This window comes from Lepidochelys kempii, chromosome 24, assembly GCF_965140285.1.
Source record: "Lepidochelys kempii isolate rLepKem1 chromosome 24, rLepKem1.hap1, whole genome shotgun sequence".
In the NCBI taxonomy this organism is placed as follows: Eukaryota; Metazoa; Chordata; order Testudines; family Cheloniidae; genus Lepidochelys; species Lepidochelys kempii.
Window position 1 is genome coordinate 13,590,259 of NC_136403.1, and position 12,084 is coordinate 13,602,342.

Here is a 12,084-nt window from a genome sequence, read left to right on the forward strand (position 1 = left end):
TCAACGAACAGGCATTTTTTGTCCAAAAACGATTTATCAAAAATCCTGCCCATAGCACAGATATGCATTTTTCATCCTTGTTTCTGGCTGGGATCAGGACTAGATCTACTCAAATCACCATCGTCCTGATCCACAGATCTCACACATTTTACGAAGGTGAGTGGTCTCCTCTGTCAACATTCTTCCCAGTGGTTGCGTGGTTAAATACCCTGGTGAAGGTCTTTTGCTCACCACAGCTTCCTACAACTACTGCAGGTGAGACTGCTGGCATGTCAGGAACAGCCTTGCTATTGGTAGCAGCGTAAGCTCACCATTAGAGGAGGAGGTTAGGGATTCCCAGCTCCATGTGGTGCTTAATTCACTGGTTAGATGAGTGGGCTAAGATTCAGAACTCATGGGTTCTAGTCCCACCCCTGGGAGGGGAGTGGGGTCTAGTGGGATTAGAGCAGGAGTGAGATGGGAGTCAAGACTCCTGGGTTCTTGCTCATGGAAGAGAATAGGGTCTAGTGGGTTGGAGTGGGGGGCTGGGAGCCAGGACTCCTGGGTTCTATCTGTGGCTCTGAGAGAGAAGTAGGGTCTAATAGGGTGAGCTGGAAGCCAGGACTCCTGGGTTCTATCCCTGGGTCTAGTGGTTAGAGCAGGGTCCTAATAGGAGTCCTGCACTCTATTCCCAGCTCAGCCACTGACTCACCATATGACTTTGGGCAGATCACTTCCCTTCAATAAAGCAGGGATCTTAATAGTGACTCACCCCCTCCCCCTTGGTTTAGGGTGTGCTAACCCAGCCTGCTCTTACCCAAATCTCCTTTTTCTTATTGACATGGATAAGACCCTCGTCGAAGAAAACAGAGATGTCTTCAGGAACGGCCAAGCCACCTTCTCTGAACACACTGACCACCATCCGGAACCAGGGGAGGTTTACCCCTTCGCAGAGGGAAGTCACCTCATAGGCCCCATCAAGGAGGACTTCCCTCGTGACACCATCAAAGGACGTGAACCATATTCCTGGGGCCAGCGTGCACCGGCCCATCTGCTCCACACAGCTGCGCACCCCATTCCTGAGCATGCATTTCTCCTCTTCGGTACAGTTTGTTTCCTCACAGATGACCTCGCCTGAAGCGTGGCAGGTGCATTTCTCAGAGCAGTTGCTGGAGACAAAGCTCTCCCTGGCCTGCAGGGAAATACCCAGACAAACAACTTTGTTAAGTGAATGCAAAGGGACTCACCCCTCGGCAGGAGGGACTGGGAGCAGCAATATATAGAGCTATGGGAAAGCCCTGCCGTGAGAGGATCAATAGAGAGAAGGTGTCAAGGACCTTTCAGAAGCAATAGCTTAGCAAGGCTGATGACAGAGAGAAAGAGCAGGTGGATACAGCAGAGAGAAAGAAAGCAAGGTGCGGGATTGACCAGTCTCCACACTGAGGTCTAATAACATCAAGACCCAACACCTACCAACATCCCCTGCCTAAGGTCTGACAACAAGGGGGGCGGCTGCAGTGTTGATTTTCATGTGAAAGGCAGATTTGCCAACCAGAAATTAGGCCAAGTCCCACCAACACTCTTCTTTACACACAGTCAATGCTCTTGTTTCCCAGGAGCCAGACTGGAGGGAAGAGCCTCATATTCCACTCGCTGCCCCCCTGAACTAAGGCTGGATCGGAGCTGATCCCCTGGAGGGGAAAGGCCCCATCTCGCATTGCCTAGCCACCTAAGCCAACCAATCCCCCCACCCTGGGCTGGATCAGAGTCAGAGGCCCCAAGAGGAGAAAGGCCCTGTGTCCCATTTCCCCAACCCACTAAGCCAGGCAGTCCCTCTGACCTGGGGCTGGCTCAGAGCTGGCACCCCTAGAAGAGCGAGGCCCGGTGTCCCATCCCCTGTCCCCCTAAGCCAGCCAGTCCCCCTAGCCTGAGTCTGGATCAGAGTTAGATCCCCTGGAGGGGAAAGGCCCCATCTCGCATTCCCTAGACACTTCCCCACTTTACACTTGTTCAGACTCCAACCTGCTGAACAGTTTCATTTCCTCGTGGTATTTCCTTCCAGCTCTGTTTTACAATCTCCTGCAAAGAAGCTTCATCTCAATACTTGCCTATCTGGATACCTGTCTGATTTGAGCCCATGCTCAGAACCTCCTGGCAGTCATGTTAAATCCCAGGTTACTGGTAAATTCTTTATATCAAGCCACCGAGGCTGCTTAGTGAGGTCCATAAACTGTGAGCATAGTTGATCAAGTCTGCCCTGCATGGGCAATTACACAGAACCAATGAAACTCCCAAAGACCTGACACCCCCATGGGATGCTCTGAGCTCAGTGTAAAACTGGGAAAGGATCTTCTGGGAGCAGCCTTTGCTTTGGTTATTCCAAAGGCCTGTTCTGGAATATAGAAGACCATCCCTGTTTTCAGTGGTGGCAGATGACAGAATAAGGAGCAATGGTCTCAAATTGCAGTGGGGGAGGTTTAGGTTGGATATTAGGAAAAACTATTTCACTAGGAGGGTGGTGAAGCCCTGGAATGGGTTACCTACGGAGGTGGTGGAATCTCCTTCCTTAGAGGTTGTAAAGGCGCTACTTGACAAAGCCCTGACTGGGATGATTTAGTTGGGGATTGGTCCTGCTTTGAGTAGGGAGTTGGACTAGATGACCTCCTGAGGTCTCTTCCAAGCCTGATCTTCTATGATTCTATGATCCCTGAAATAGAAATGATGGACCCCACATTTTGTATGCACAGCTGCCATTGACTGCAGTGGAAGCCACATGAGTGACCCTGAGGGCAGGATTTGGCTCTAGGTTTTAGGTATATCTGCATAGTAGGATACAGGACATGCCACTCTACAGTCACTCTAACCCGCATTGGGAATCCCATTGCCAGAGGAGAATGGCAGAATCGGGGAGAACGGAGGGACCAATAACCCAGCACCCACCTTGATGTAGCGTCCGTTGTGCACACACCCACACCTGTCCATGGAGACACATGCCTCCCCGTCAGACACGTATTCTGGATCACACCAGCAGCCTTCAAAGCACTTCCCGGTGCATTGGGCAGGGGCAAACAAGCTGGCACAGGTGAAATTGCAGGATCTGGTACACAGCTCATAGTGGCTGTTCCCCGGGCAGGCGAGGGCTGGAGGGACAGAAGAAAAATTGGGACCATCACAGACAGAAAGCCAAGATAAGCTGAGGTCTCCCACCTAAATAAACAGAAGCTCCTACTTAGCCTAGAAGTCTGAGGGGTATTGTGGAGGTTGAATAGCACAAAAACTACAGCAGCTATGGGTTAATGAAGTACAGATTGTAGATTGTCCTGTAGACTTACGGCAGAAGGAGGCCGTTCTCCAGGTCTCCATCTTGGCCCCAGCTGCTTGGCATGCAGCCACATAGGCCTGCAGACTCTGGCAGAGGGTCTCTCCCCTTCCGTTGGTGGCACACAAGTCATAGAGACAGTGGTTGAAGTACTCAACAGGACTGATTATTGAGTGACAGTGTCTGAAGGGACCCGAGGTGGCTGTGATCAGCCCACAGGAGCTCTCAGTCTGGTACAGCGCTGTCTGGGCTGCATCACAGACGGGGCACTTCTCACCACAGCCATCGGAGCATGTGGCAGCATCAACAGGCACCTTCCAGGAGGTGACAAACTCATCCACATTCTGGGTACTCTTCACACCGGGCAGCAGGAGATCATCGTTCTTGTCATCGTTAAAGTTGCCACACAAGCCGCACACATGTCCCTTGTAGGTGCTGGGGACGGACACTAGGAGGTAGGAGGCAGTGTCATAAAAGACTTGGAGGCCAGAGGCTGATTGGACAATGATGCTGTTCCCCTCTTGGTTGATCCAAAGCTTTCCATCGTCTGTAGCCAGTGGGAGGGTGAAGAGCTCATCACCCACCTGTGCCAATGAGAGAGAAATTCACCCGTCACTGGTGGAGACTCAGCAGTGTCCTGGTGTTTCACACACACCCACACACACCCCATCAGTGCTATGTCAGACTAATCACAAGGAGGGACTTACCGCAGCGGCATATTAACGCCTAGGCCGACAAGGCTGAGGCCTAGGGCGGCAAATTTATAAAAGCAGCCAGAGGCTGCTTCCCCTGGCTCCAGTTCGCGCCCTCCGCCCCGGCCCTGCCCCAACTCCACCCCTTCCCCGCCCCCATTCCCCACCCCCTCCCTGCCCCCAATTGGTCCCCTTCCCCAAATCCCCGCCCCGACCCCGCATCGTCTCCTGAGCGCACCGCGTTCCCCTCTCTTCCCCCCTCCTTTGCGAAGCTGTTTCGCGGACACACACTGGCAGGGAGCGGGGAGAAGCAGGACCCGGCGGTGCAGTCAGGGGAGGAGGTGGAGTTGGAGCGGAGGTGAGCTGCGGCGGGGGGGCCAGGAGCTGCTTGGGGGGGCAATTATTTCAGGGCCTGGGGTGGCAAAATCATTAATCCGCCACTGACTTACCGCAATCTTCCACTTCCTCCCCCTCTCCATGGCGATGGTGTAACCATGCAGCGACACCACCACTGTCCTCGTCACAGCCATGTGGCCACCACCAGGGCTCTCATTCTCCACCACCACAGAGAAGTTCCCCAGTCCAGAGTCTCTGCTGCAAACCTTGGCCAAGGTGTAAGTACAGGAGCCCTGGAAGTCAAAGGCCCGTCCGTCAAAGGAGATGTAGTGAGGTCCACCAGATGCGACACATGTTCCATATCCCGTGGCGTGGCAGCCCAGGACTCCGTTCTCCACCCGGCACTCCTCATTGGCTCCACAGGAGGCCTCCTGGCACTCAACGACCCCATTGTCTTTGCATAAGCAGCGCTCCTGACAGGAGGCGCTGGGGTAGAACTCCTCTCCCTTCCTGTAATACACGGCCTTGTGCACACAGCCGCACTGTGCGACGGGGATGCACTTCTCACCACTCAGGGTGAATCCAGCGTCACAGAAACACCCTTCAGCACAGGGCTTCTCACACTGATCTAGAGCCCACAGGTCGTTGCAGTTGGAAGGGCAGCTGATTCCACAGAGTTCATAGTGAGAGTTAAGGGGGCAGGTGGGTCCTGAAGAAAAAAGATCAGAGAGAATTTGAATTTGTGTGTGAGGAGAAATGTGGTTGAACTAACAGATCATCTGGTCAATGTTCTTTTCACATCCGTTCGGATATGGTTAGAGCAGGGGACTGGGAATCAGGACTCCTGGTCCTAGCTTCATCTCTGGGAAAAGTATAGTCTAGCGATTAAATTGGGGGAGTGGCCATCAGGACTCTTGGGTTCTATTCCCATCTGTGGGATGAAGGGTCACCTCTTGACTAGAATAGCGGGAGTCGGCATTCCTGCTTTATGTTGCAAGCAGGGGGGCTCAGAACTCCTGGGTTCTTTTCCTAGCTCTGCTACTTATTTATGGAGGACACCTTTGGCCAAATAATTTGACAGCTCTTTTCCTAATTTTCCCAACCAATCGAATGGGGATAACAATACTTACCTACCTCGAAGTGATTACAAGACTTAATGAATGGTGTAAAATGTTTCTACTTCTCTAAATGCCAAAGTATTAATTCAATTTACTCTGGAAAGGCAAAGTGTACGGCTTGGTCTACACTACAGACTTATGTCAGTGTAAGTACATCGCTCAGGGTTGTGGAAAATCCACACCCACACAGTTATACTGATGGAACTCCTGGGTGTAGACAGTGCTATGGCGACAGGAGGGCTTCTCCCGTTGCCATAGCTACCATCTATTAAGGAGGTGGACGAACTACGCCAATGGGAGAAGCTCTCCTATCAGAATAGGTAGCGACTTCACTAAGCGCTACAGTGGCACAGCTGCATCTGTGAAGCTGCAGCTCTGTAAGTGTAGACAAGCCATGGAAACACCAGGAACAGAAAAGATGAGCTCTGAGAGAAAGTTTACAGGACATCTAGACATTAAGTAACATGACACAGAATGAAAAAAATATTTCAGGGACTACAATTTTAATTGCATGGTGGAAATGTCTAGGTCTAGAATCTGTAACAAAGATGTCGCACTGTAAATTAAAACTCAGAACTGGGTGGGTGAACAATTCTGACCCCACCCTGCAGAGGGAGTTGGTGCACATGGGCAGTCGCCAGTCCCTAAAGCAGAGTCCCGCGGGCAACACTCACGGCAGAATGAGGCCGATCTCCACTGCCCTATCCGGATGCCCCTGGCCTGGCAGGATGTGACATAGGCGCTGATGGCACTGCACAGAGTGTCCTGGTGACCCTTGTACTGGCACGTGTCATAGAGACAATCGTCGAAGAAGGGAGCTGGGTCGATGGCCCCGTGGCACTGCCTGAATGGCGCGTCCCCTCGGGTGAGGATCCCGCAGTACTGGTCTCCCTTGTAGGTTTGTTTCTGAGCCTCACTGCAGACTGAGCAGTCCCCGGTGCAGCTAGACGAGCACCCTGGGACCTCCCCCACCTTCCAGCTCTCTGCAAACTGAATCTCATCAGATGTCTGAGTTCCATCCTTCATGGTCAGATCATCGCTGGGGTCCTGATTGGCATTGCCACAGAGGCCGCAGACGGTGTTGGCGTACGTATTGGGTAGGATGACCCTAGCATAGCTGTACCAGTCAAAGCTCACTCTCAGGTCGAAATCAGTCTGGATAAAGCCGTGGACTCCACTGATGTAGGCCTTGAACTTGTGCTGGTGGGAAAAGGGCAGGTCCACAAAGACACCATTGACCTGGAAAACATACAGTAGAGACTGTCAAGGATTTCACGCAGTGCACTCAACATGAAATAATTCCATTTCCACAGAGCTGCCATGGATGGTCTGGCTCCAGAATTTCTATTTCTGAATTGGGTGGAGGGTAACCCAGTGCATTAATATGTCATCCCATTGCCCCTTACTATTGCCCTTTCCTTTTCTAAAGCTCCTTCTATCCAAGGAGTGCAATGCAGTTGAAGCATTAAAGACTAGAGCTGGGTGAAAAATCTCACACAAATAATGTACTTGCTCATAAATGCAGCTTTCGTTGACCAGAAACTATTTCCATATTTGATAAAAATTGGAGGGATAGCTGTGGTGGAAAAAAAAATTCAGGCTGGATGCACAAGGCACTGTATGTGCACGAGCAGTTTCCTTTATAACCGTTAGCCCAGTCTTTAGGGCACTCACCCAGGATGTGGTAGACCAGGGTTCAATTCCCCCACTGCCTGATACAGAGCAGGATTGAATTTTGGTCTCACATTTAGCACCTACTAGGCCACTCTAGGGAAAAGGTATTCTCAGTCTCTCCTGCTGAAGCTGTTCTACTTTGTATAACTAACTAGTCAATGGAGCAGGAATTTGAATGTGGGTCTCCCCCTGCCCCAGCTGAGTGCTTGACAGCTGGGAATAGAATCATTCTTATTCTTGCTCTCTGGGCCACGGACTAGTCAAGTATTTCATACAAAGTGGAATAGCTTCAAGAGGAGAGACTGAGGACATATCTACACTATGGATGCTATGTGCCGTTGTTGTGTCAAGGTCGAAACATGTCCTACGTTGATGGAAGGGGTTTTTCCATTGGAGGTAGGTAATCCACCTCCCTCGGCAGCGGTAGCTACATTGATGGAAGAATTCTTCTTGTCAGCCTAGCTGTGTCTACACCAAGGGTTAGGTTGACTTAACTACAGTGCTCGGGGGGTGGGGGGAGGAAGAGGGTGGATTTTTCACTCCCCTGAAAGATATAGTTTAGATTGATCAAAATTTTAAGCATAGCCCTGCCCCAGAATATCCTATAGTCCAGTAGCTAGGGGACTCTCCAGCAAATTCGAATTCCTTCTCCCCATCAGGCAGAAGGAGGAATGGAATCCAGGTCTTCCACATTCCAGGTGAGTGCTAAAGGGAGTCATTATCACCGCTGGCGACTGCATGAACCTAGCCCATCATTTCCTTGGCTTTTTGTTGCCCGGAAACAAAACAAAAAGTTTCGTTTCAGGTTGAACAGAATTTTTGTCAATATTTACAGAACTTGAAGTGTGTCAAAGAGCCAGTTATTTGCCTAGCTCTACTCACAACAGCCCTGTGAAGTGAAAAGGTCTTATTACCCCCTTTAGAGTTGGGGAAATAGGCCAGGTCTACCCTATAATCTTACATCGGTATAACTACGTCGCTCCGGTGTGTGAAAAATCCACCCCCTGAGCAACGCAGTTACACTGACCTAACCCCCGGTGTAGACATTGCTCTGGCAATGGGAGGACTTCTCCTGTCAACATAGCCACTGCCTCTTGCGGTGGTAGATTAACTACGCCGACAGGAGAAGCTCTCCCATCAACGTACTAGCATCTTCACGAAGCGCTACAGAGGTGCAGCTCCATCAGTGCAGTGTTTTAAGTGTAGACCTGCTCACAGAGGTACAAAGATAGGAAGCGACTTGTCCTAGGTTATTAAGCCAGTCAGGGGCAGAGAGAAGAATAAAATCCTAACTGTCTGAATCCCAGCTCAAACCTCTTCCCCTACTTCCCAGGAGCAGAATGCTGGAGCTCTAGTTCTTAGCACCTTCTGCTCTAACCTTCTAGTCCCCACAGCTGTGATAGAACCTCGGAGTCCTGGCTCCCAACCCCCCGCACCAACCACTGGACCCCACTTCCCTCACAGAGCCAGGGATGAAATCCAGGAGTCCTGGTTCCCACCCCCTACTCCAACCACTAGACCCCAGCTCCCTCCCAGAGCTAAGAAGACAACAAAGAGCCCAGACAAGAGATCTTTGAAATGACTTCCTGCGTTCCCCAGTGATCCTGTGTCCCTACCTGGATCTTGCGTGGATACTCCTGGCTCAGACTGATGGTCACGTTGTAGACCTCTAAGGTCACCCTTTTGGTGAAGGACACGGCCTTACTGCCTCGGTTGTTGTTCTCCACTTTGACATTGAACGGGGTGAGTGTGGGGTCCTCGGAGCAGAGAGCCGCAAACTGGTAGATGCAGGAGCCCATGAAATCATACTTTTTCCCATCAAAGGTGGTGTAGTGAGGGTCTCCAGTACCTATGCAGGTGGAGTAGCTGATCGTATGGCAGCCACGGACCCCATTGACCACGGAGCATCTTTCTTTGGCCTTGCAACTGGTCTTTCTGCAAACCACTGTGCCCAGGCTGGAGTCACAACTGCACCGAGAGTGGCAGTTCTCGTCGTCCCAGAACTCCTCACTGGGTTTGTAGTAGTGGCCGTTGTAGTCACAGCCGCAGCTCCCCAGGGGGACGCACTTGTCAGCACTGAGGACGTAACCGTCATTACACTGGCAGGTCTCCACGCAGGGCTCCCGGCAGGAGGAGGGGGCAGTTCGGTCAGAGCAGCTGGAGGGACAGGCGTTCCCACAGGCCTCGTAGTGGCTGTTCTCAGGGCAGGGCAGGGCTGGGACAAGTTTGAAAAGGGGAGATTTAAAAATACAGGAAATGAATGAAACAACCTGCCTAAACGCAGTGAGAGCTACAGAAAAATTCTTACACGCAGTGCATTGTCCACCCAGCATGAAACAGCCATAAGTGAGGTGGAATTAACTTCTGCATTCAGAAACCAAAAGGCCATATATGTCTGCAGCCAAATCTCACAAGCCATGAGTGAATCATCAGGGTCAGCTCTTGGGTATAAAGAACACTTAGGGTCTGCAGGGAGTGCTCAGTAAGAGTACTCTCCCTTGAGTTAGTGCTGACCTTAATGGCACAGTGTGGAGCGAGGGGGCACTGTTCTGCAAACAAAGGAGTCGGGTCTGATTAGGATGTGCTCTCCACTTGAGTCCATGCTGACTCCAATGCTCCAGTGTTGCACTAGGGGGCACTGTGCTTCAGGGAGTGGGGTGGAAGGCTCAGTAGGGGATGCTCATCCTTGGAATCGGTGCTGACCCCAATTCCCAAGGGTGACACTAGGGGGTGTTGTACTGCAAGGAGCAGAGTAGGGAGCTCAATAGATGGTGCTCAGAGTCAGTGTTGATCCCTATGCCCAAGAAAACCAGTCATTCACAACTCTATGCTCAGGTCATTCACCATCCCCTCCACCGACAGAGTGAACAGATGGGCTACTGGAACTGAGCTGAAACCAGGTTTACCATTTCATTGGAAATACCAAGATTTTGGATTTTCTTCTGTTCCAAAAGGGAACGGAAATGAAATTCCTGTCCCAGACATTGTTGGAGGTCAATCAACGTGTTTTATTTTGATAAAATCAAAACACTAACGTCTGATTTCAACCTTATAAAACTTAAAAAATGTTTTATATATCTAAAAATAATTAATTTTGTTGTCAAAAGTCGTTTCAAAAAGAAAAATCAAAATGCTCCATCCTGAAATGTTGTTGACACGCTTTGTCTCACTTTTTGAAATTACATTTTTTCAAAATCTGAACTTTTTTCTAAACATTCAGAATGTGACAAGAATGGCATTTTTCCTCAAAACTCTGGTGGAATGAAAAACATCCAGGCTTCTCTACTGACTAGCCCGATTATGCCCGTGACAGTAAGGACTGTCAGACTCACCACAGCCAGATGGCATCCTCCAGTCATAGACGGTGACCCCGTGGTCTCTGCAGGTTGCTGCGTAGGCCTCCAGCGCCTGGCACAAGATTTTTGTAGCGCCCCTGTTCAGACACACGTCATAGATGCAGCTATCAAAGAACTCAGTGGAGTTCACTCTGGAGTGACACTCTCTGAAGGGCCCTCCCGGTGCTTTGCTGATCAACCCACAGTGACTGTCGCCCCCGTACAGCTCCCTTGTACTCTCATCACATGTCAGGCAGTTCTCTTGACAGGAATCCCAGCAAAAGGGATCCAGGTCTTGGACTTTCCAACTGGCAGCCCAGCCCACGATGGAGGAGACTCTGGTGCCGCTGGCTGAGTTTATTTCATCTTCAGGGTTCTGGTTGAAGTTCCCACATAGGCCACACGTGGCCCCATAATAACTGCTGGGGAGGGTGATCACCAGATGCCAGTCCCAGTTGTATGCCACCCGGAGACCGAAGTCCGTCTGCAGGACGGCGCGGAAGCCGCTCTGGTGCACTCTGATTTTACCATCTGACAGTGTCACTGGGAGATTGGTGATCACGCCGTTTAGCTAGGAACAAGGACAGGATGGGGTGTTATTGCTCTTTCATCCTAACTTGTTCTTATTGCATATGTCGCCTCACCACCCATTTTGACTGTATCTCATTGTCACTCTAACCAGTGGCTTGTACAGTACGGGGGACCACATCCTTCATCATAAGAACATAAGAATGGCCATACTGGGTCAGACCAAAGGTCCATCTAGCCCAGTATCCTGTCTTCTGACAGTGGCCAATGCCAGGTGCCCCAGCGGGAATGAACAGAACAGGGAATCATCAAGTCTGTCGCCCCTGTCGCCCATTCCCAGCTTCTGGCAAACAGAGGCTAGGGACACCATCCCTGTTCATCCTGACTGATAGCCATCACTTTTTACCCATTCCTTACTCAGAAAGAACCAGTGAAATCAATGCGAGTTGGCCTGAATATATTAAGAACAGGTTCGACAAACACTTGTCAAGGATGGTCTCGCTATACTTAATATTGCCTCAGCCCAGGGAGATGGACTTAGATGACCTCTGGAGGTGCCTTCTGGCCCTACATTTTTAGAATTCTATATAGAGCACTTATCTACTACAATATCTACCTACAGTATCTGTCTGTCTGCAGAATTCTCTACCTACCCATCCACACTACCTAGCTATATGACTAGTCACCTAAAGAATCTAACCATCCATCCATCCATCAATCAACCGACCCACCCACCGATCTCTCTGTCCACATTACCTAGCTCTATTATTTACCCACCCACAGGATCTACCTACAATATCTGATTATCTAGAGGTGTCTAATATGCAACCCATCTGATATATTTGTATGACACATTGGGAATCTCCAGAATCTAAGCTTTCAATTTAATTTAATTTAATTTATTTATTGAATTGTTTGTTTGTTTAAAATATTTTTTTGGCCTTTATGGCTGCAAGGAAAACCTTCCAAATGTGCCCCAAGTGTGAGTAGTTCAGCAACATCTGCCTAAGTCTGCAGAGAGCCTGAAAAGATGACCCCCAATGGTGTAAACTACACTGCCCCTACTAAACGGATCAGAGCATCAACTGTCAAGTCCATGGATA

General features: G+C 50.2%; 1 protein-coding gene across 1 annotated transcript in view; it reads right to left on the reverse strand.

The window, feature by feature from the left end:
* Positions 1–3,009: 3,009 nt before the first annotated feature.
* LOC144929823 (IgGFc-binding protein-like) overlaps positions 3,010–12,084 on the reverse strand; it is a gene marked incomplete at its 3' end in the record, with an annotated part of 48,551 nt that continues 39,476 nt past the window's right edge. The window contains exons 14-19 of the mRNA XM_078850395.1: positions 10,451–11,024; positions 8,735–9,333; positions 6,119–6,683; positions 4,440–5,035; positions 3,312–3,882; positions 3,010–3,119 (exon numbers count right to left, since the gene is read on the reverse strand). Coding sequence (XP_078706521.1) covers positions 3,010–3,119; positions 3,312–3,882; positions 4,440–5,035; positions 6,119–6,683; positions 8,735–9,333; positions 10,451–11,024 — 3,015 coding nt within the window. The remainder of the gene's footprint in view (positions 3,120–3,311; positions 3,883–4,439; positions 5,036–6,118; positions 6,684–8,734; positions 9,334–10,450; positions 11,025–12,084) is intronic.